The 23,474-nt window shown below is 44.8% G+C and overlaps 1 protein-coding gene across 1 annotated transcript in view; it reads right to left on the reverse strand.

Moving 5' to 3' along the window:
* Nucleotides 1-23,474, reverse strand: part of LOC143960205 (gonadotropin-releasing hormone II receptor-like) — a 58,627-nt gene that overhangs the window by 29,679 nt on the left and 5,474 nt on the right. The window contains exon 2 of the mRNA XM_077468533.1: nucleotides 7,095-7,639. Coding sequence (XP_077324659.1) covers nucleotides 7,095-7,637 — 543 coding nt within the window. The 5' untranslated portion in view covers nucleotides 7,638-7,639. The remainder of the gene's footprint in view (nucleotides 1-7,094; nucleotides 7,640-23,474) is intronic.

Consider the following 23,474-nt stretch of genomic DNA (forward strand, 5'->3'; position numbering starts at 1 on the left):
GAAAAGAGTGCTGAATCTTAACATTATGATATCGGGGGAACACAGCCAACACTATTTTCGTTAGAAAAGTGGCATGGCAGCTTGATGGAATTTTTAACTTTTAGCATTACCCTTACATTTTCCAATTGAGAGATTGCCAGTTTAACAACTTGCCGCCCGCTCACCATCAAATGAAGGAGGGGCGGTGAGGCTCTCATTCTGGGAAGATGTCATATGGGGGTGCACAGTGCAGCGATCTCGACCGCACCATGTTGCTAGGACACGACGCGACCCTGACCCCTTAAAGAGCAGCGGCTCTTTAACCATGTGATCGGCTGTGTCCAATCACAGCCGGTCACATGTTAACACGGAGATGCCAGTAATCGTCTCTCATCGCCTCACACTGACAGAGTGTGTGGCGAGGAGAGACAATCAGCGGCATCTCCTCCCTGGGGACATCAACACATGTAATCAGGGTACTGATCATCAGTGCCCTGATTACAATAACACGCCACCAGTGCTAGCAATCAGTGCCACAAGTGGCACCAATCAGTGCCCATTAGCGATGCCAGTCAGTGCTGGCTATCAGTGCCACCTATCAGTGCTGCCCATCAATGCTCATCATTGCTACCCATCATGCCCAGTGCCACCCATCAATGCAAATCAGTGCCTATCAGTATCACCCATCAGTGCCCAGTGCCGCCTATCAGTGCTGCCAATCAATACCCATTGCTTCTGCCCATCAATGCTAATCATTGCTGCCCATCAGCATCACCCATCGATACCCATCAGTGCTGCCTATGCGTGCCGCCTATCAGTGCCCACCAGTGCCACCTATCAGTGCCCATCAATGCCATCCATCAGTGCTGCCTATCAGTGCCCATAAGTGCTGCCTCTTCAGTGCCCATAAGTGCCACCTCATCAGTACCCATCAGTGTAGCCTATCAGTGTCCATCAGTGCTGCCTCATCAATGCACATCAGTGAAGGAGAAAAATTACTTATTTTGAAAATTTACTGACAGAAACTAAGAAACTTTTTTTTTTATGTTTTAAAAGTTTTCAGTCTTTTTTTTTGTAAAAAATAAAAAACCCAGAAGTGAATAAATACCACCAAAGGAAATCTCTATTTGTGTGAAGAAATTGATAAAAATTTCACAAGGTTACAGTGTAGCCTGACCACACAATTGTCATTCAAAGATTGACTGAAAGCCCAGAATTGGCATTGGCAGGAAGGGGGTAAAAGTGCCCTGTAGGCAAGTGGTTAAGTAAAAATTCCCTATCTGTTTCTGATCATTTTAATTTGTACTCCCAGCTCCCAGGTTTTGCTATGATGGAAAACAGTAATTATGAATTTCACCTGCTTCGGAAATCTGGTTTTGTGCCCACAACAGTCATACACTGTAATGTACTATGATGATATTATACTGGACAGGGACAGACTAAAACCATGTGAACTACAAAAAACGATCAATATCCTGATCTGTCTTGCAGCATAAGAAATATTGGGATAACACTAATGAATATGAGAAAAAAAAATGAAAGATTTAGTTAAGCCACTGTAGAAAGTTTGACACAAAATCATTTAACCTGAGATAATTAAATCTAACAACCTAATACGGCCCCAGAGGTCCTTTTTTACTTATGTATTTACTAACAAATAAAAGAACAATGCCTCTTCAGGTAACATGGGTCTAGTCCTACAAGGATATGGTCTGCTATCACCAATGCTAGATGAGGGACCCGTTTTTATAAATCTAGGTCGTGCCCTCTGGGTATTTATTTGTTAAACTGACCTTAAAGAGGAAGTAAACCCTGATGAGTATACTTCCTCTTTCATTCCCTGCAAAGGTAAAGCATAATGGACTACTATGCATCGCATAGTAACCCATTATGTGTCACTCACCTGACACAGGAGCCAGCGAAGTCACCGCTGTCCCCTGTAGTCCGGCGCATCCATCTTCTCGGTGGGTCTCGCTGCTCTGCCGCTGTCATTTGGCAAAGCCACGATGACGTCACTCCCGCGCATGCGCACGGGAGCCGCCACTCACGGCATATCGCCGTTGACCGCGGCGCGCTCAGTGCGCCTGCGCGCCACGGTCTGCAGCGCATGCGCCGTACACAGCGGTGCCTGTCTTTCGGCAAATATCTCCTAAACCTACACGGTTTCTTGGACCCACAGGTAAGCCTTAATCATCGGGCCGTTCACATCGGGCCGTTTTAACATGCATGTCAAATCGCCACCTCTTGCTGGCAACGGCACCGTCCGAATTGGTGAGTTTAGATGAACACGCACAATTTCAAACCGCCCCTCAGTGTAAATGTGGGCTCAAGGAAAAGTTTGGGGTTACTAAAAAAAACAGACATACATACTCACCTGCATGCGGCATTTGCAGTGTGATGCTGCAGCTCTCCCGCCCGGCTCTCAGCTCGAGAATTGAACATGATCACATGACCGCTAATTGCTCATTTCTCAGTCAGATCTGAGCAGAGAGAGGGGACTGCCAGTCGCCACTCTCTGCTCTGCCCCTCCAGCACTCACTGGAACACCGCCGGGCTGGAGAGTGGGCAAGCACAGCTGGCTTTGTCTCTCAGCCATGTGCTGAGAGCTGAAGACAACTGTCAATCAGGTAGCTGGATGGATCCTGACAAAATGGCCATGATCTTTCCAGAGTTTGGGGCGGCTCTATGACAGGCAGTTGACTTGTTTCACAAGTGATAGCGATTGGTGAACAAGCAAGCTATCGCTTGTGAAACGCGTCAACTGCCTGTCCTGTGTTTGTCTGATACACTTGACAATAAAGGTACATCAAGCACGTTTTTTGGAACTTTCAGGCCGTGTACACACGGGCGGACTGTTCGCCCAACTTAGTTTGTCAAACAATCCGACAAACAGTCCGCTCAAAATTTGCATGAGCGGACTTGACCACACACGATGAACGAACAGTCCGCTGAAAGCGTGCGCGATGACGTGAACGGCACGCACGACGGGACTAGAAAAACGACGTCCTATACACTGCAATGCAACCTTCGGCGTGTAAATCCTTTCTGAGCATGCGCGGAACTTAGTTTGACGAACAAGCCTACACACGAGCGGACTGTCCGCTCAAACCAAGTTTCAGCGGACTGTCTTACGGGAAACTTTGTTCGTCAGACTGTCCGCTGAAACTGTCCGCTGAAGCCCACACACGAGCGGACTGTCCGCTGAAACACTGTTCAGCGGACAAAGTTGGGCGAACAGTCCGCCCGTGTGTACACGGCCTAAGAGTGCAACCATTTCTTTGGTTTATTGGTATTGGACAGTGGTGAGCCGGGGTCTGCGCCTGTCATCCGTTTGCACCTGGAGGTTTGCCTGGAGCAGTGTGTGCTCTTCTTTGATCAAGGAACTTTAGCCTGCTGGCAGCTGATTCTGGGTTATCGGGAAGTACAAGTAAGGGCATTCCTGTGACTCAGAAGAAAGGTATGGCTGAAAAATCTTGACAGATTTATGCCCTCCCTGTCCAACCACTAGGAGGTTTATTGCTAGTGGTGCATGCTGGGGTATGATATAAATATTTGCGGAAAGGCTTGGTGAGGGGTGGAAATGGCTTCAGCCTGAGGAGGTGTGTGTAGTACTTTGTGCTGGCTAGACATGTGCATTCGTTTTTTAATGCATTTTCATCCAAATTTCGGGTATTTTCGTTATTGTTTTAACAAACGATATCAAATGCGCAGAATCTGAAATACCCAAAGATCCGACACAAACAAATGCTATATTTTAGTTTTCATTGCAACAGTTATGTGCCTAACCTTAGCTCTATTACTTCAAGATTATTTTACATAGAGAGAAAAGATTCGACATAGAGAGAAAATATTTGATATTATAGAGACAATAGCAAAAAAGGTTGAATGTGCCTAACCTAACTCTATTAGTCCAAGATTATTCGACATAGAGAGAAAAGATTTTATATGAAGATTCGACAAAGCAGTCACCGCAAGCGGACATTTATGGTCAAATGCTCCGCCCATAGGCTATAGAAGAATTCTAATGTTGGTTGACTAGTAATAATAATTCATAAATATAATCATTACTAGTGTCATACAACATCTACTATAGCTTGTAGGCAGAACATTCGACCGGAAATGTACAATTGCGGCGTCGTACAGTTTAGTTGCTCCATCGAATCTTCTTAGAACATTCGACAGACACCATAAGCCTTCAATGACAGATTCGCCTTAATTATTTCGGATTTTCGGATGAATGCATTTTTTAATGAAACAAAATAAATAAAAACGAATTTCGGGAGTAACTAAATAAATTTATTTTTGGATGAAAACAAAACGAAAATGAAATTCCGGAACAAAATATTTCAGTGTGCACATGTCTAGTGCTGGCTAGGTGCTTTTGAAGGTGGACTTGGGTCAGCATGGCCACCCTGACTGGTCTGCGGTAACGACACCCCATACACAGCAAACTGAGATGCCTTGTATATTTCAACACCTTTCTATTTATACCAGAATTATTAGCAATAATAATATATACTTATTATTATTAGGCAATTTGAGTTCCAATAGCCCTTCTATTGGTCCAGACTACACTTGCCAGCTTTCACTCCCCACATGCACCAATGAACCTTGGCTGCCCATTACGTCATTGGCCTGTCGTAGGTTTGCCATTGGTGAAACTTGAGTAACATGTAACATCTCAATTTAGTTTTGTTCTGTTGCTGAGCAATTTCTATGCAGCTTTTAATAGGATTTTAGAGACTGAAGGTAATACAGCAGTGAACAATTAGCCAGGCTCAGGACATTTATAATGATGAAGAATTGGCTGAAACGTATTAGAGAAAAATAGCACAATCAGGTGTTTTGGTAAATGCAAAATGTGGTAGTAGGCATATGAAATACTTACCTTAGAACGAAGCCCTCCAGTGGCTCGTTGTCACCACTGAAGGCATCTCCATCTTCTCCCAGTCTTACTTCCGGGTTCGTGTCCTCCGGCCAGTGATGTGATGATGTCACTCCCACGCATGCATCATGGACCACGGTACAGAACTCTGAAGGGGCGGCACGAGTATGCTGTCCCTTCAGAGTGCATGCGCCGGTGACGTAACCAGATGCATGCGGTGTGAATATCTCCTAAACCCTGTAGGTTTAGGAGATATTTACTGTACCTACATGTAAGCCTTATTATAGACTTACCTGTAGGCATAAGTGCCAAAAAAGTGTTTACTTCCACCTTTAATATAAGAATTTAAATACTGCATATGATACAGCAGTGTAAAGATGGCCAGCAGCAGGACAGTTTTAATTGGAGATACTAGGGCTAACTGGCGCATGTCTAACATTTATTCTATCTATAAGGCTCCATACACACTGGACGTTAAAATAACGTTATAAAAACGGCAGTAGCTTTTCAGTGAGTCTTTCAACATTTTTAAAGTTTTTGCAATAGTGTTTATCAGTGGTTTTTTTTGCGCTTTTCCACGTTAGCGTTTTTTAGCATTTTTTTATTTTAAGAAATTTTTATTTATTTTTTAATGGATCAAAAATGTTAAAAAACGTTGGTGAGCCACGTCTTTAATTGTTTATCTACGTTTATCAGCGTTTATGTGCATTTAACTTTTTAAGCATTTTTTGTGGTCAGAAAAACAGCTCCTGAACGTGATTTTAGGGCGTTCAGACAACAGCCCTTAAATTCCACTGTTGATAAACGTTCAAAAACTTCCATGTGTACATGGAAACATAGGATAACATAGAGGGGAGTTTATGGGCTGTTAAAAAACGCCCAAACTCCCAAAAACGGCCGTTTATGAGCTTCAATGTGCATGTAGCAAGGGGGTGCGGTAAGTGTGAAATTATATAACGTAACTTCATTTAGGTAAGTTCACCATGGTCAGACAACAGACAAAAGTGATTGCTGACCTCAAATCATAAACAAAATTAAATAGGAGACAACCCCCCCCCCCCCCAATAATCCAATAATAAGAACAAAAAAAATCAGCAAATTGGACATGCCCAAAAGAGCTAGCAATCAGAATAAAAGTATATTTTCCAAACTGACTCTAATCTCCTCCTATGCAGTTTGTCAGCTTTCCCTACAGCACCTTCCAGTTGACACTATGGGGTTAATTTACTAAAATTGGAGAGTGCAAAATCTGCTGTATGGACCGACCGTTCTGATCCACCTAAAAAACTTGAAGCTGATTGGTTTCTATGCAGAGCTGCGTCAGATTTTAATTTGAGATATTATGGCTAACTGGTGTATGCCTAACATTTACTTTATCCATAAGGGCAAGTGGATGCGATGAATGGGAAAGGATATAACGTTAGTTCATTTAGGGATGTTCACTATGGTCAGGACAGCAGCCAAAAGTTGTTAAAGTTGCTACAAATATAAGTCACATGACAAGTCGCACAAGTGTGAATGGGGCCTTAAAGTGAAGGGGTTGACTTAAGCAAAATCCTCCTTAACCCTGTTGACCCTTCTAAACCTGTTGGCCATTGTTTAAAAGCCATGCAGTGCATTAAGGCTTAAACAAATTCTTCTGGACAAATCTGCACATAAATTTCCTGGACTGCAAATATTTAACCCACAGGATTCTCCTCAAACCCATGGTAGTATCAAATCAGAACCTCATCCCTGGGACTGATACATGTGCAGGACTTTGGGGTAACTTTGGTCCATCTTCCTCAATAGTTCCACTGTCTAAACGAGCCTTTCTCAACCTTTTAACCCTGGAGGAACCCCAAAAAGAATTTTCAGGTCTCGAGGAACCCTTACTAAAACCAATTTATCAGGGGTCAATAGGAACAATGCCCCTTATACTGGTGGCTAATAGGAAGAATGCCCCCCTTAAGGTGGTGCTCAGAATGCCACCCTTGAAGACAGCTAAAAATATATTTGGTGTCATGCTGCTGGCTTTGCTAAGTGGTGCAGAACCTCGAACTCTGTAGGCACCATCAAAAAGGTGGTTCATCAGCCACAGCTCAAGGAACCCCTAGCAACATCTGGAGGATCCCCAGTGTTCCACGGAAACCTGGTTGAGAATGGCTGGTCTTAACAAAAGTCAATAAAATGTTAGATACTTCTAAAGTGATTCCTAGCTCTAGTAAATTTAGCTGAAAAGTGAGTATACCTGTGGGAGTGAGAGCACTGCGCTCATTAACCATGCGACTGACAACATTATCTTGTTCTTCTTCTTGGCGTCGTTAATGGCCAGTGGGTTGAGGATGGCAGACTGCCGGTCTATGCTGATTACCACAGTGACAAAAGCACAGGAATACATAGACAGAAGCTTTAGGAACATCAGTATTCTGCAGGCTATGTCTCCAGCATGCCATTGCACTGTAATGTTCCAAATAGCATCCAACGGCATCACGATGAATGTTACAAGCAAGTCGGCTGTGGTGAGATTGAGGATTAGGATTCGTACATGTGACCTTTTCTTTCTGCTTGTCCGAGCAGCAGACCAAAGAGCAGCCAAGTTGCAGGTGGCCGACAGCGTGAAAATGACAAATGTAATGATCACTCTCGCCTTGGCAGCTGGGGAGAAGGTGGGCAGCTGAAAATGGGTGTGAGTTCCATTAGTTGAAGTCATATTTACATCCAAGTCGCATGAGCTGCTGAGCCACTGTGCATTGCTGCAGCCTTTGATGCTAATTTCCTTAGAGATATTCATTTCTGAAAAAAAATAAAATAAAAAAATTGTCGTTCATTGCATAGGTTTCATCTTACACATATAGGAATAATTATAACAGAAAAATTGCTATTTCTATATATTGTTTGTTTCACCAACTGGGTGCTGTAGACTTAAGATTACGTCATAACCATAATTCTGTTTTTTATTAGTATTATTATACAGATTTACATATTGCCAACAGTTTGCGTAGCGCTTTACAAAATGGAGGGAGACGTTACAAATACAATACAATGCAATACAAGAGGAATCAGAGGGCCCTGCTCATTAAAGCTTAATCTAAAAGAAAGGGTCAAATAGTACAAAAAAGGTAATAACTGTGGGAGATAAGCTGATGGAGATTAGATGGAGCCTTTCTGAAGAGATGGGTTTTCAGGGATAACCTAAAGGAGGACAGACAGACTGGGGTTGAGAGTTCCAAAAGTTGGTAGAGGCTCTGGAGAAGCCCTGAAGGTGAGCATGGGAGGAGGTGACAAGGGAGCTAGGGAGCAGGAGGCCTTGGGAGGTGTGAATGGAATGATTTGATTGATATTTTAAGACAAGGTTGGTGATGTAACTTGGAGCAGATTTGTGGATGGCTTTGTAGGTTGTTGTTAGTATTTTGAATTTTATTTGTTGGGTGACAGAGTAGGAGATAGATGGACAGATTGGGGTTGAAAGTTCCAGAGGATGGGAGAGGCTCTGGAGAAGTCTTGGAGGTGAGCATTGGAGGAGGTGACAAGAGAGCTAGAGGACTAGGAAGTAGAAAAGAGAATGGTTTAGGTGATATTTTGAGATGAGGTTGGTGATGTAGCTGGGGGCAGAGTTGTGGATCGCTCTGTAAGCTATTGTTAGTATTTTGAATTGTATTAATTTGGTGAGAAGAAGCCTGTGGAAGAATTGGCAGGGAGGGGTAGCAGACATTGAACGGATTGGTAAGGTTGATGACCTTGCAGCAGCATTCATGATAGACTGAAGGGGAGATTATGTTAAGGTAAGTCAACAAGGAGGGAATTCCAATAGTTGAGACACCCCAAATATTAAACACGATCTTCACCCCTATCGTAAAAATTACAGCAAAGGCACCTTTAGAAATGTTTAGGAAACAGATACTTAAGATAATTACAGGATGTTTATTCTTTGCTTTTTTTTATTAATATTCTTTTCCTACCCGTTCTTCTCTCTTTACTTCCTGGAACTCAGCCTAGAACTCTGGGTCTGCCACCTTGAACCTGTGATAGGAACTTCCCAAGATGCAATTGCGCGGTTACATCACCATATCAGCATGCCAGGCTGTATGCTGTTGTGATTTTTACTTGAGGGGGGGATAGCCCACATTAAGAACAGTTGCACAATTAGCAATGACTGATTCAGAATCTCCAGTTCATAATTTTTTGATCCTCCTGAATATTGGCAGGTTGTCAGATCTGCTGTTAATCACTAATTTTAGGAACCTAATGGCCCGTACACAAGATCTGAAAACCAAATGCAAAATACTGCTCGTACGATAATCGGAACATTAGTTCAGAACTTTCGAGAGCCGATCACAACAATTCATCTAATATTATTCGATCGGACAAGCACGAAAATTTTCCTCGTACAATACCAGATCGTACGATTTTCGTTTAGTCAGCACAATGACCCTTAATTACCTTATGCACCAATGGGAGTCCTTCTTGTGGTTGCCTCTCGGCAAACCCTGTTAACAATCTGAAACACTCTACTACTATGTTATTGTTTATGATTCACTGTTTGTATGTTTACATGTTTTTCTCTCTTGTAGAACAGTTAATAAGCTCCCGAAGAAGCATTTAATTGCGAAACATGTAGAGCGTTTTTCTTGCAGACCACGTAATGATTGCAGGATCATAATGATGTTCAATGTCATGCACTTTCTGTTTTAGAGAGATACTATCTAGTACTATTAGTACTTGCATTTTTATTGTCCAAACTTTTAAATGTGACTTTTTTGTATTATGTTTTAAATAAAGGATTATGTCATTTTTATAATTGGTGCCTACAAAGTCCATTTTTCCTGTATTGTTCTTCTATTCAAAATAGTTAGCACAGTTGTCGTCTGAAAATACAATACAAATGCACTACAACACATGACATCTCTTCCTTTTTTTTTTCTGTCATACGAGAATTTTCGTGACTTTAGTAACCTATTCAATTTCTAAAAAATCTGATGATCTGTCGTCCGATTTTCGGATTGTGTGTATGGGGCATAAGGCTAAGCAGTTATACGTTTTTGCAGATTAGACAAGTCTTCATGCATACATACATACATAGCGGTGGATCAAAAAAACGTTTCTGATTCATAGATTTGCCTGTTTATAAAGCCAAGCTGGCCAAAAGTAATCCAGACCTTCCCTTCTGGAAATTGTTCCCCAAATCACATGCATGGGAGGTAAGAAAGAGGAGTCAGGATTCCACAGGTACAGCATCTGACTGCAAAGATTGCATAGTGATGGGTATGTATAGTTAAAGTCAAAGTCCAAGTTACCTTTCACTTGGAATAGTTTGCCAAGCTGGTCCAAACAAACTTTCCATAACTAAGTTATTCTCCTGCTCACAGCTCTTTATCATAATGTAGTAGCATCAGCTACATAGAGGATGTAGCACTGTGTTCTGGCAGCATCATGGGAGACTTCCCATTGGGGTTGAAAATAGAACAGAAACGAGTTAGGCTGGGTGCTTATTATATTTAGTCCGTATATTTGTATTCATTCATAAAAATACAAGCATTCAGACCAAGTTGATTTTGTTTCAGCAGCAAGTGAGAGGTTGTCCGTAATGCTGTTGGAACACAGTGCTGCATATTGTATGTAGCAGATGCATTTACTATATGATAAAATGCTGACAGTGGCAGAATAACTTAGTCATGGAAATAGTTCCTTTGGGCCTGCTTGGCCCAAACAAACTATTCTTTTACAAAAGTTTTTATTGCAGAGTAACAATAGTATGGAACAGTACAATAGGCTTACAGTGGGATGTCGGTACAGGTAGTTGCAGTTTAGTACAATTAAAGCAAATTACCAGGTAACCTTGTACACATTCCCTGGATCAAGACAGACCCTGGGTTTTCACATATATGTAACACAAACACGGCCTGGAGTATTCCTAAAGCCTATAATGATCATATCTGGTGTAGTTGAAGGATGAAAAAAAAAGGAGGGAAGGAAGGAGGGGGAAAGTCAAGGGGCAAGAGGAGATTGGAGGGGGCAGAAGGTGTGGAGAGCCACAGAGGGATAGGGGGGTCTGGAGGGAAGAGAGGGAAGCAGAAAGAGGAGGGGGGGGGGGGGCGGTGGGCCCACGGGGTGTGCTCCAGCAGGCTCCTACAGCGACAGCAAGGTGGTATCAAATCTGGGAGAGTGGTGGTACGCTATCCAGGGTTGCCAGACTCTAAGAAATTTGGTATGAGTGTCGGAGAGAACAGAAGACAGTTTTTCATTGACCATGACATCATTCAGACGGTTTTTGACCGCCTCAAAGCTGAGGGCTGGGGTTCTCCATGCTCGCGCTATAGTCAGCTTAGCTGCGGTAAAAAGATGCTGTGCCAACTGCCGTTCTGAGCGTAGTAGTTCTGGTATCGCTTTCCCGAGAAGAGCCTGGAAAGGATCCCTTTTTAGGTTCACCCGGAGTAAACTACGGAGTAACGCGTAAACCCTGACCCACAATCTGCACACCCTCGGGCACGTCCACCAAATATGGGCCATTGTGCCCTCCTGGCCACACCCCCTGAAACAGAGAGAGGAGCAGGTGGGAACAAAGCGGGCCAAGCGCGTCGGGGTGTAATACCACCGGTATAGGACCTTATAGGCGTTCTCTAGGATTGTGACGTTGCATGAGCATTTTGACAAGGTTAGGGTCATTGCCTGCCAATCCTCCGGATCGAGCTGTTTCCCCAGGTCCCTCTCCCACTGCAGGTGATAGGATCGCACCGGGGGTTTCTTCCCGGAGATCAAGGCTGAATATATTAAAGAAATCAGACCAGGAGAATGAGGCCTGGATCTGCAGATGCTCTCGAACAGTGACAACCGGTGAGGGGCGTCCTGGGACTTGATGAGGCTTTGCAGGAAGTGATAAATCTGGAGATATCTAAAATACTCCCTCAAGGGTATATCGTGAGATGAACGCAAGGCTGCAAATGGCAGTATTCTAGTAGGAGTAAGTAAGGAATGAACGTCTACGAAACCATTGAGGGTCCACCATTTAAACTGTGCAGAGTCATCAAGACCCGGGGGGAAAAGGGGGCAACGAAGGAGTCGCAGCAGCGGGAGATGGGGAGAAGCCAACCCCGCCGAATACTTCACTGAGTCCCAAACTCTCAAAGTGTGGAGCATGCAGGGCCCCGTAATCGTGGGGCGGTGTTTAGGAGGGAGCCAGGGCAAGGAGGAAATAGAGATGGGGTTCACGTCGAGTAGGTCGATAGCAGCCCACAAAGGGAGCTGGTACGTCTCGTGGAGATGAGAGAGGGGTGCTATGGTGGCTGCTATATAGTAGCTTTTTAGGTTCGGGACTGCAAGGCCTCCATTCGCTCTCTTAGCGAACATGATTTGTCTATTGATACGGGGGCGGGATGACCCCCAGATAAATTGTAGGACCCTACGCTGATGAATGTTGAGGATGTGTGAAGGAATCGAGATTGGGAGGACCCGAAAGTAATATAGTAGCTTCGGGAGATATGCCATTCTGATGGCCGATATCCTCCCGAACCATGAGAGGGGAAAAAATGACCACGATGTCAGCATATCCGATAAGCGCTTGAACAGTGGTGGGTAGTTAGCCTGATAGAGGGCCTGATATGTGGAGGTGATGTAAATTCCCAAATAGGGTAAGGAGGAGACCCATTGGTAGGGAAAGGCCGCTTGCAAGTCCCTCAGTAGGTCCTGGGTCAGGTTGGTTGACAACGCTTTCGATTTCGACGGGTTGACCTGAAGCCCCGAGAGTGATGCAAAAGTCCGTAGTAGGGCGTGTAAATTGGGCAGGGAGGTTCTAGGGGAAGTGACAAAAAGGAGAATGTCATCAGCAAACAGGGAGATCTTATGGGGAGAACCGGCTATTTCAATGCCTTTGATGTCGGGGTGCATTCTTATCGCTTCCGCCAAGGGTTCCAGCGCCAGTACAAAAAGGAGGGGTGACAATGGGCATCCCTGGTGGGTCCCTCTACGAATATCAAAGATGGGGGATTCAAACCCGTAATATTTTACTCTTGCTCTAGGGGAGTCGTATAGAGCCGACATCCAGGACATAAACTGGGACCCGAAGCCAAAACGTCGCAGAACCGACATAAGATAGGGCCACCACAAGGTATCAAAAGCCTTAGTCATATCGAGAGAGAGAAGCATAGATTCGAGAGAGCGGGTGTGAGCTAGGTGTTGGAGTTGCACTATACGGCGGATTGCGTCGCCAGCCTGTCTCTGGGGGACAAAACCGACCTGATCTTTTTTTATCAGACGAGGGAGAAATGAGTTTAGGCGTGTCGCCAAGATTTTTGTCAGAAGCTTCATGTCGATATTGATAAGTGAGATGGGCCTGAAATTGGCCCAAGATGAGTGATCACGATCAGGCTTCGGAATCATTACTACATTTGCCGTCAAAAGATCCGGGGTAAGAGGACAGCCTCTCTTCACCGAGTTGTACATAGCCACCAGATGGGGCGTCACCACTGGTGCCAATTTTCTATAATATAGCGCGGTATAGCCGTCCGGCCCGGGTCGCTTACCCACCTTAAGTTCTTTTATGGCTTGTAGAACTTCTGAGGGTTGAATGTCCCTATCCATAAGGGTGACATGAGCCCCCGTCAAGGATGGGAGTGACAGGCCCGCAAGAAAGTCCGCCGTTCTCTGAGTTGAGGCCCCCCCGATGCCGTATACAGCTTCGCTAGGCGGAACCCAAACTCTTCTAGGACATGTTTTGGGTTCCCGGACAGGACGTTATTGCGATCCCTCAGCGTAATCGGGGTCAATTTGGGGGCAAATGTACGGAGTCTGTTGGCCAGCATGCGCGTCGGTTTATTCGCTCTCTGGTACCATCGTTGGCGGGACCAGCGGAGTGCCCGCTCGGCCTCCTCAGTGAGGCACAAGTCAAGCTCAGATCTGGTTCGTTCCAGTAGCTTGCGGTTGCTCAGGGTAGGGAACTGCTTGAACCTCTCGGATATCTCTGCCAATCGGGACTCAATCTCCCTTTGTTTCTTCTCTCTAGTTTTCTTCCGGACCGAGGCTAGGCCGATTATACGGCCGCGCAACACTGCTTTATAGGCCTCCCAGAGGACCACCGGCGAGGTCACTGAGCCCAAGTTTTCGCGAAAATAGTCCTCAGAGGCCTGAATAATCTCCTGTGTAGTTTCTAAATGAGAAAGGAGCGAGTCGTTCATGACCCAGGGGGAAAGTTGGGGTCTATCCAGGATAGAACGGCAGACAATCAAGACAGGGTCATGGTCCGACCACGGTACGGCCAAGACTGAGGCCTTTTCCACCAGTGGTAGGTGTCGCCTAAGTATGAACATGTGGTCAATCCGCGAATGAACCTGGTGGGGGTGGGAGTAATGGGTATAGTCTCTGCCCTGTGGATGACATTCCCTCCATAGATCAACTAAGTCCAGAGATTGTAGGGCGCGATTGAATGAAGTGGCGCTAGTCGTCGGGCCAAGAATTAGGTTAGAGTCTCCCGCCAGCAAAAGGGTGCCCTTGCCATGGGAAGCCAGCATCGCGCAGACATGGGTCAAAAAGGGTCCCGGGCTAAAATTAGGGGCATAGTACGTCAGTATAGTCACTTCTGTGTCATGAACAGTGCCTTGAAGCAGTAAATATCTGCCATCAGGGTCAGCTATCTGTTTAGCGCAACTAAATGGAACTGATTTGCGGAACGCCACGAGAACCCCTCGCTGTTTAGTAGCGGCATTCGCCATAAAGACTTGAGGAAAGTGAGCATCAAAATACTTAGGATGAGAGGTCGCAGAAAAATGCGTCTCCTGTAAGCAAGCAATATCAATGTGTTGTCTGCGAAGGTACTTAAATACTTTAACTCTCTTGTGGGGGGAATTCATTCCCTGAACATTCAGGGACAGCCATTTAATCGTCATTGATAGAGTAAGAGAAAAACGCTTACCTGGAGCCGAAGACCACACCCCGTGCGCCCGGAGGAGAGAGGGAGAAAGGAAAGAAGGACAGAGGGGGATAGAGAAGGGATAAAGAGCATCATTATAGCATGGATGGTAGAGACATGCAGTGCTAGGTACCAATATTTATTACACAGCAAGATTGCTATCGGTCGTGGGAAATAAAACCCACTTCGCGGTTGGGATTTGTCTCGGGCAGGAGTCCGAGCCAAGAACCAACACATGAGGGAGCGGTGGTCCGTCGGAAGCCACCTGACTTAGCATTAACAAATATTGCAAATGTCAAAAAACATGACAATAGTGGCATAACTGCATAAAACAAAAGTACAAACAAGAACAAGAATAAACAGAAAGAAAATACTGGCATAAGGAACATAGAGCCCACAAGCTAAGGCCTGTAAGAAATTGCTTCGGTTAGACGGTAAGTCCTTGTGCAAACAAAAGGAAAACAAACATGCAACCTAAAGTTAGTGCCGTCTGAGTCCGGCCTTAAAGGCACCTGGACACGTGAAACAGAAAAAAAAAAAAAACCCAAAATAAGGAACCTATAGGCCGGGCCGTGCCCTGTCTGGAATGAAACTCTCCACGCATAGGCCCACAAGGTGAGAGCGTAAGAGCAGGGACATAGTCCCCGGGTGGCCACGGTGATAGACCCCCTGGACTAGTGATTCCCGGGTGGCAACGGGGGGTCCCGGTTCGTGAGGTTGAGAGTCATGAATTCTGACTGCCCATTACCTTGAGGGACAAAATAGGAAAAAAACAACAAAATAAAATATATAAATAAAAAATGAAAAAAAAAGGGGAGGGGGGAGAATAACAAAAAAATAAATAAATAAATAAATAAATAATAATAATAATAAAAAATAATAAATAAAAAAAGGGGGGGGGGGGAGTGATATACCGTGGGAAACCTAAGGGGAGCATACAGAGTTATAAAAAATACAAATATACACTTCCAGAAAGGTAATGGATAGACATGAGACTATATGTGAGAGAAAAAAAAATATAAAAACAAAAGTAAAAAATTTGAGGATTAGGCTTTAGTTGCTGGGGGGGAAAAGAAAAAAGGGCAAGCGCTCCCTGAGAAAAACCAATGTTCATAGAAATGATGGGCTGCAGTAAACTGGAGTTGTAGGAAGCCCTAGTCCATCCAAGGTATAAAGGGGGGGCTCGGTGAGGCTTCCACTTGAGTCTTGTAAAAGAATACACGGGAACCCATACTAATTGCCCGGGCGTCTAAATTGCAGCAGACTCTCTCAATACCGGCCTGCAGGACGCGTGTCGGGAGCGTTTAGAAAAAAAAAAGAAGAAAAAAAAAAAAAGGGGGGGGCAGTCAAGCAAGTCAAAGCAAAGAGACGGGATCCTTTCTGCCTTCTAGCGATGTCCACCTGAGGAGGCCTCTTGGAATTTCTGAGCCTTGAGGGAACGGAGGGCCTGAGATCCACTCTGAGATGATTGTGAGGAATGCAGTGGGACCCTGGAAGGGCCCGGGCGGGCCATGGCGGGCTCAGGCTGAGAGGGGGGAAGGTTAAATTGAAGTTCCTGGAATTGCCGTCGCAGGTCTGGCAGGGAAGAAGCATGAAACTGGCGTCCCAGGTGCTAAAAAGAAAGTTTAAAGGGGAATCCCCACCAATAGCGAATGTTCCTGGTTTGTAAGATTTGCAGATAGGGCTTCATATTTCGCCTCTTAGCAATAGTGACCGGGGAAAGATCCGCAAATAGTTGAAGGGGATTGCCTTGAAACGATATGTCTGGTAGTTCCCTGGCGGCTTGGAGGAGTCGCTCTTTGGTCCTGTAGAAGTGAAATTTTATAATAACATCTCTGGGCGGACCCTCTGAGGGCTTGGGAGCGAGGGACCTGTGTATTCGATCGAATTCAAGGCGCTCGGTCGGGATATCAGGTGCGAGCTCCTGAAAGAATGCCGTTGCTGTACCCTGAAGGTCTATAATAGTCTCCGGGAGACCTCGGATGCGGAGGTTGCCCCTGCGGGCCCTGTTTTCAGAGTCCTCAAGTTTATCCTGTAGAACAAGGAGTTCTGCGTTAAGCTTTTCTACCTCCTCCTCGTGACCTTCCAGCACCGTGGTCGTCAGGTCCATCCTCTCCTCCAGCTGATTTGTGCGATGCCCCAGTTCCTTGAGACCCTTCACCAGTTCCGCAGATAATTTACGGGAAGCTGCGGTGATCTCATCCCTTACTATAGTGCGGAATTTCTGCAGCAGGGCTTCAGAGCCGGTGTCCGCCGGGCTCGTTAGGTTTGATGGGAATTGTGACAGACTGTCGTCCGAATACTGAGTGGTATCGTCAGGTTCTGGGGGTTCGGGCGCCATCTTGCCTTTAGCTTTCGCCTTCCCAGGTGCCGGGGATGATTTCTGATGTGATTTGTTGCGGGGACGATTCCGGGGCGTATTATACATCCCCGCCGCTTACTCAGTAGCGCAAGGCCGGGGCAGTAGTGGCAAAGAAATATAACTGGGTATGCCTTATATGTCAGGTGGTACTATCCGACTGCGCGACACTAAGGGACTACATTATCATCCTCCTAGCGTCAGCGCAAACACCCCCACACAAGTCCGTCAGTCACTCTTAGGGCCCTCCGGGGCCACTGACATACATTGGGTGCTGTAGGTAGGTTATTGGGGAGGGGGGGGGGCCTGGTCCCAGCCCAGGGAGCATAGGATGCCTGCAGTGATGTGGAGGGTGTACCAAGATGGCCGCCTACCTCTGCTCCTGTTACTGGTCCTCCTTGGCTGTTGTCTTAGTAAGGTGGGGCCGTCACCTCCGGATTGGGGCCTCAGGCCGCAGGGGTCCCCTGATGTCCGCAGCGAACCGATCGCCGTACTATGGATGCTGAGCGGTACTCCCGGGCGGAGGCTCCGGCGCCGCTGCAGGCCGCAAGATGGCGGCCGGGGCTCGAGGACGAAAGTAGGCCGCAAGCCTGATCGCGGGGCCGGCGGCCCGAAAATGCGCCCAAACCACTCCAGGGATGTCCCGCTGGAGTTAATCAACGGGGCTGAGACTTCTGCTGGCCGAGAAACCGCCCGATGAGGGCAGATGGCGGTGGATAAGGATTCGGCCGGCGGAGCTCAGCTGGAGCACGTCCTCCTCTCGCTGCGTCCGGCCACGCCCCCGGCCCAAACAAACTATTCAACGTGAAAGGAAACCTGGACTTTAACTACTTCACCTAGACTTCCCGATCACTATGCATGATCCTTTGGAGTCACATGCTGTACTTGTAGATCCCTGACCTCTCTTTCTTACTTGCACATGATTTGAGCTGTGCTTCTGGATAGACGAAGTCTGAAAGTCCCAGAAATGATTTTGAGAAGGCCTAGATTCAATCAGATCCTTCTTGTTTCAAAGAAAACCCAGCTGGAAGAGAAGACCCTGAGAAATGGGTCACTTCAGAGCAATTGTGAGTACGTCGAATGCTGTGGAGTTAATATAGCCATTGAACATTCATAGAGAATTATCAAGAGTGCCAACTATGCCCGCCCTTGCCAGCCACCTCCTCCATTCAGAGAATACACAGTTTTCTCTAACTGGACAAGGTGGAGAGTTTGATATCACTGCCCTGCTTCTCTACCTTGTCCAATCAGAGAATTCCTTGCATTCATAGAGCAAATGAAAAGTGTTTCCTGAATGGCAGCCATGCTGAGAATGCAGTGGCCCAGAAGCTAGTCTGTGCAGTTGGGTTCCCTGAATCTTTGGGGTGCTCCATCTGTGGATCGGCATTTGTCATTACATTTAATTTATCCTTTTGCAATACCCCCTGAAGAAAACAAATGTTGAAACGCGTTTGGGTTCAATTCCCCACTTCCATGGATAGGGATTTTAGGGGAATATATGTATCCCACAGGTATGGCACATACACACTTACATTGATCGAAGCTGGTCCAATGTAACTATGTATAAAATATCCATAACTGGAATTATTTTTTAATTTGATTTCTATGTATCCTAGTCTCTCCTGTACATTGTAAATGATCAGTGCCATATTCACTGGATTTTGTAATCCTGAATTTAAGTCATTGGTATTCTAAATACACCAAGCAATCATTGAGACAGAACATATCAGGCATGCCACAGATGTTCACTATATCTTTATATATATTTGCAGCTTAAATTACTGCATGCGACATTATAATCTAGAAAAAAAAAAAGAGAATGTATTTATTAAATTGGTGGGTGTATAAAATCTGTTTTGCTGCCTGGCTTTGACTTCTAATTTAGACCACAGACTGCTGAACAAGTTTTCCTATTTTTTATATGCATATTACATACTTGAAATAATGAGAAAGATCCCACTAACCATATATTTTAGAGCAGATATTAAAGAAATTATTATTATTATTATAATACAGGATTTATATAGCGCCAGCAGTTTGCACAGCGCTTTACAATATACTGTAAGGGAGGTAGTACAGTTGCAATACCATTCAATGCAGAAGGATTAGGAGGGACCTGCCCGTGGAGCTTACAATCTAAAAGGGAGGGGGAGGTGGTACAAGGGAAATAGATGTGGGGGATGAGCTGATGGAGGTGGTTAGCGTACACTTTTTAGATGGAGGTGGGATAGGCGCTTCTCTGAATACACAAGTTTTTAGGTAATGCCTAAAGGTGGACAAAGTAGGGGGGTAACCAGACAGATTGTGGTAGGGTGTTCCATAGGATGGGAGAAGTTCTGGGGAATAATACAGAATAATATTGGGGATTTTGTACATTCCATTAGTTTTTTTTTAAAGAAAACAGCATTTTATGCTGAAAACAGGTCGCAGGAGTGCAAAACGAATTGCACTCCTGGGATCCATAGGAGAAGCCCAGCCAAACTAGCTCAGGCTGGACTTCTCTTTTAATAACTTGTGTATGAAGTATTTTTATACTTACCTATTTTCAGGCCACTGTGGTCTGGTCATGTGAACAAGGAGGACTCTGACAACAGCTAGTAAATCCTGGAGCAGTGACATTCCCCATAGGCTCCCATGTCCCATCAATTGTCGCGCTCCCTCCTCTCCTCTGCAGCGGCACTGGCTGACACAGAGAAGCAGATCATGTGACCGGTCCTGAGCAGCCTGAAAATTGGTAAGTATACAGATCTTTCTTACACAAGTTAGTCAGCACAGGCAATAGAAGGTGGAAGGGAACAGATTTAGGACTAGTTGGGTTTATCCCGGAATTCCACTTTAAGTGTTGTAATAAATCAATGTCCCTAGTATTCTATAAAGTTATGTTAGAAGTGCCTGAACCCTTTTCTGATGATGCCACATCCCCTTAATCATAGCAAATATAGAGATAATAATGGGTAGGATTTTAAAGGCACCAAAAGAATATTACAAACATAAGTAAAATGCAAAAGTTTATTGTACATAATGTTAAAAACAAATACATAGAGTAAAACCATATAGGTCCCTAATGTATACGGGGCACATATATAGATACACTGATAAATATATACCCCTAAAATCCACCTCCATGGAAGTGAGGAATTGCACCCCAATGCGTTTCAACATTTTTTTTCTTCAGTGAGTATTGCAAAAGAGTAAATTAACGTTAATGACAAATGGCGATCTAAAAATGGAGCACCCCAAAGACTCAGGGAAACTAACCGCACAAAAGAAGGGGAGAGCAAATTCAAGAGACAAAATGCCTCATGGGACACCACCAACAAAACTCATGGGACACCACCAACCTGAGGCATGTTATATTTCTCCTTGTGATGGACTTTTATTGTGCTGAATTTATTGGGATTCCTTTTGTTACATCCTTGGGTACTGCCTTCCTCTATGGGGTACTTCAATTTCCCCTGAGATGTAGTGAACTGAATGTTGGGCTGTAGATGTTTCCAAACCTTGGACCTGCCATTCTACTTTCCTGGCATACCATTTGGCAAAGATCTCCCCACATCCCATTTACTATGAGACTTTCACCTGTAACATGCCTGGGTCATATCTGTATTTTGTCCCTTGAATTTGAACTCTCCTCATTTTGTGCGGTTGGGGTCCCTGAGTCTTTGGGGTGCTCCATTCATCATTACATTTAATTTACCCTTTTGTAATACCCCCTGAAGGAAACAAATGTTGAAACGTGTTGGGATGCAATGCCAGAAATTGAAGATTTTACACATACAAGGCAGAACAGTATAAACAGTGACTTCTTGCTGGGAGTTGTTACAAAATTGTTACAAAGTTGTTACAAAATTACCGACCTCAAGAATAAAAGACTTTATGGGTGATCAATGATCGTGTATGGAGGCGTCCCTTGGGTCTCAAAGCACAGTCCAGCCAGAGAAGGATTGAGTATTTGCTTTCATGTAGTCAAAGGTTCCAGAATATAAAGAACACCCCATACAAGACTGAAAACCAGTTGTGTTTGCCATGTGATGGCCCAATCAGTACAGCCTGCCTAAAGCCAGCCGTAGATGGATTGAATCTTCTTGGCTGTTCAAGGGGACCGTCCAAGATTTGATCCATCTATGGACAGGCTGGTTGTACTCCAAAAATCTACTTCAATACTTCATTCGTCCTTACATTTAATTTACCTTTTTGCAATACCCCCTGAAGAAAACAAACGTTTAAACGTGTTGGGGTGCAATGCCCCACTTCCATGGATGTGGATTTTAGGAGAATATATGTATCAATATATCTATATATATGTTACCCATATACATTAGGCACCTATATGGTTTTACTCTATGTATTTGTTTTTAAACATAATGCACAATAAACGTTTGCATTTTACTTTGTTGTAATATTCTTTTGGTGCTGTTATATATCCCACCCATTATTATTTCTATATTTGCTATGTTCCTAGTATTATTCTAAATTGTGTGAGATCACTCGTGTGTAATTAGGCATATACTGTATATCTGTGCATCCTAACTGGACTGATCTTTTCGCTTCTGACGATTTTTTATTGAAGATTTTACACATACAACAAGGCAGAACAGTATAAACAATGACTTCTTGCTGGGAGTTGTTACAAAATTGCTACAAAATTGTTACAAAATTACCGACCTCAAGAATAAAATACTTTATGGGTGATCATCGATCGTGTATGGAGGCGTCCCTCGGGTCTCAAATAACTGTGCTTATCTTTATGTTGTGTATGTATAGGCTACATTTTATCATTTTTATTTCCTTTACTCATTTTTAAATGAATGTATTACTATTACCAGAGAGCTGACAATCAATCCCCCAGTGACAGTATATGGGAGGTGGAGGGATTGGGAATAGAAATGACACTTCCAGACTCATTCACAGGCACAAGGAGGTTGGTGGGGACCATCAGTGTTGCAATCTAATCACTTCTACAGATAACAGAGAGGCCATGCTTTTCACCTTCCAGGGAAACAAAGGGACTTGTAGTAACCCTTTCATTGCAATAATAGACTATGAACATCATTGGCAACCTAACAGAAACTAATACCGCAGTATATGTAATAAGTCTGTGGCAGACAAAGGGTTACATTTTCTAAATACCAGTAATCTGTGATCAATCACTAATAATCCATATGTAATGCTTAGTTTTCTTTCATGCTGAGTCAAAGGTTCCAGAAGATAAAGAAAGCACAATCAGAGATACCCCATACAAGACTGAAAACCAATTGTGTTTGCCAAGTGATGACCCAATCAGTACAGCCCAGACAGAGAAGGATTGAGTATTTGCTTTCATGTAGAGCAGGGATGTCCAAACTTTTTTCAAAGAGGGCCAGATTTGATGAACTGAACATGCGCGAGGGCCGACCATTTTGCCTGACATTCTTTGAACAATTAAAATTCGGTCTAAGTGTGTTCGTCCGAGCACTAATACACTACCAAACAAGAATTCTCTTGCCTTTGTGGCTGTGTGTGGTGAAGAGATGAACTCAAGTGTATTATTTGGATACACCGTATTTATTGGCATATAACACGCACCTTCACTTTAAGAGGGAAGCTTCAGGAAAAATAAAAAATAAAATTTTAAATAAAGAACTGTGAAGCAAAATAAGGGTCAGTGCCCATCTGCAGACCCACAATTGCCAGGAACGCAGAGCCCACCATTGCCAGGAATGCAGCGCCCACCATTGTCAGGAATGCAGCGCCCACCATTGCTAGGAATGCAGCGCCCACCATTGCTAGGAATGCAGCGCCCACCATTGCAAGGAATGTAGCGCCCACCATTGCCAGGAATGTACTCACCATTGCCAGGAATGCAGCCCCATCATTGCCAGGAATGCACCCACCATTGCCAGAAATGCAGCCCCACCATTGCCAGGAATGCAGCCCCACCATTACTGGGAATGCAGTCCCACCATTGCCAGGAATGCAGCCCCACCATTGCCGGGAATGCACCCACCATTGCCGGGAATGCACCCACCTTTGCCGGGAATGCAGCCCCACCATTGCCGGGAATGCACCCACTATTGCCAGGAATGCAGCCCCACCATTGCCGGGAATGCACCCACTATTGCTAGGAATGCAGCCCCACCATTGCCAGGAATGTACCCACCATTGCCAGGAAAGCAGCCACCATTGCCAGGAATGCAGCCACCATTGCTATGAATTCACTCACCATTGCCAGGAATGCAGCCACCATTGCCAGGAATGCAGCCACCATTGCCAGGAATTCACCCACCATTGCCAGGAATGCAGCCCCACAATTGCAATTGCCAGGAATGCAGCCACCATTACCATCAGTGCAGCCATGGAGGGCAGGACGAGCGCCAAAGACATCCTACAGG

Source organism: Lithobates pipiens, unplaced genomic scaffold (genome assembly GCF_037356315.1).
Source record: "Lithobates pipiens isolate NorthernLeopardFrog02 unplaced genomic scaffold, aLitPip1_a1.2 Scaffold_8, whole genome shotgun sequence".
In the NCBI taxonomy this organism is placed as follows: domain Eukaryota; kingdom Metazoa; phylum Chordata; class Amphibia; order Anura; family Ranidae; genus Lithobates; species Lithobates pipiens.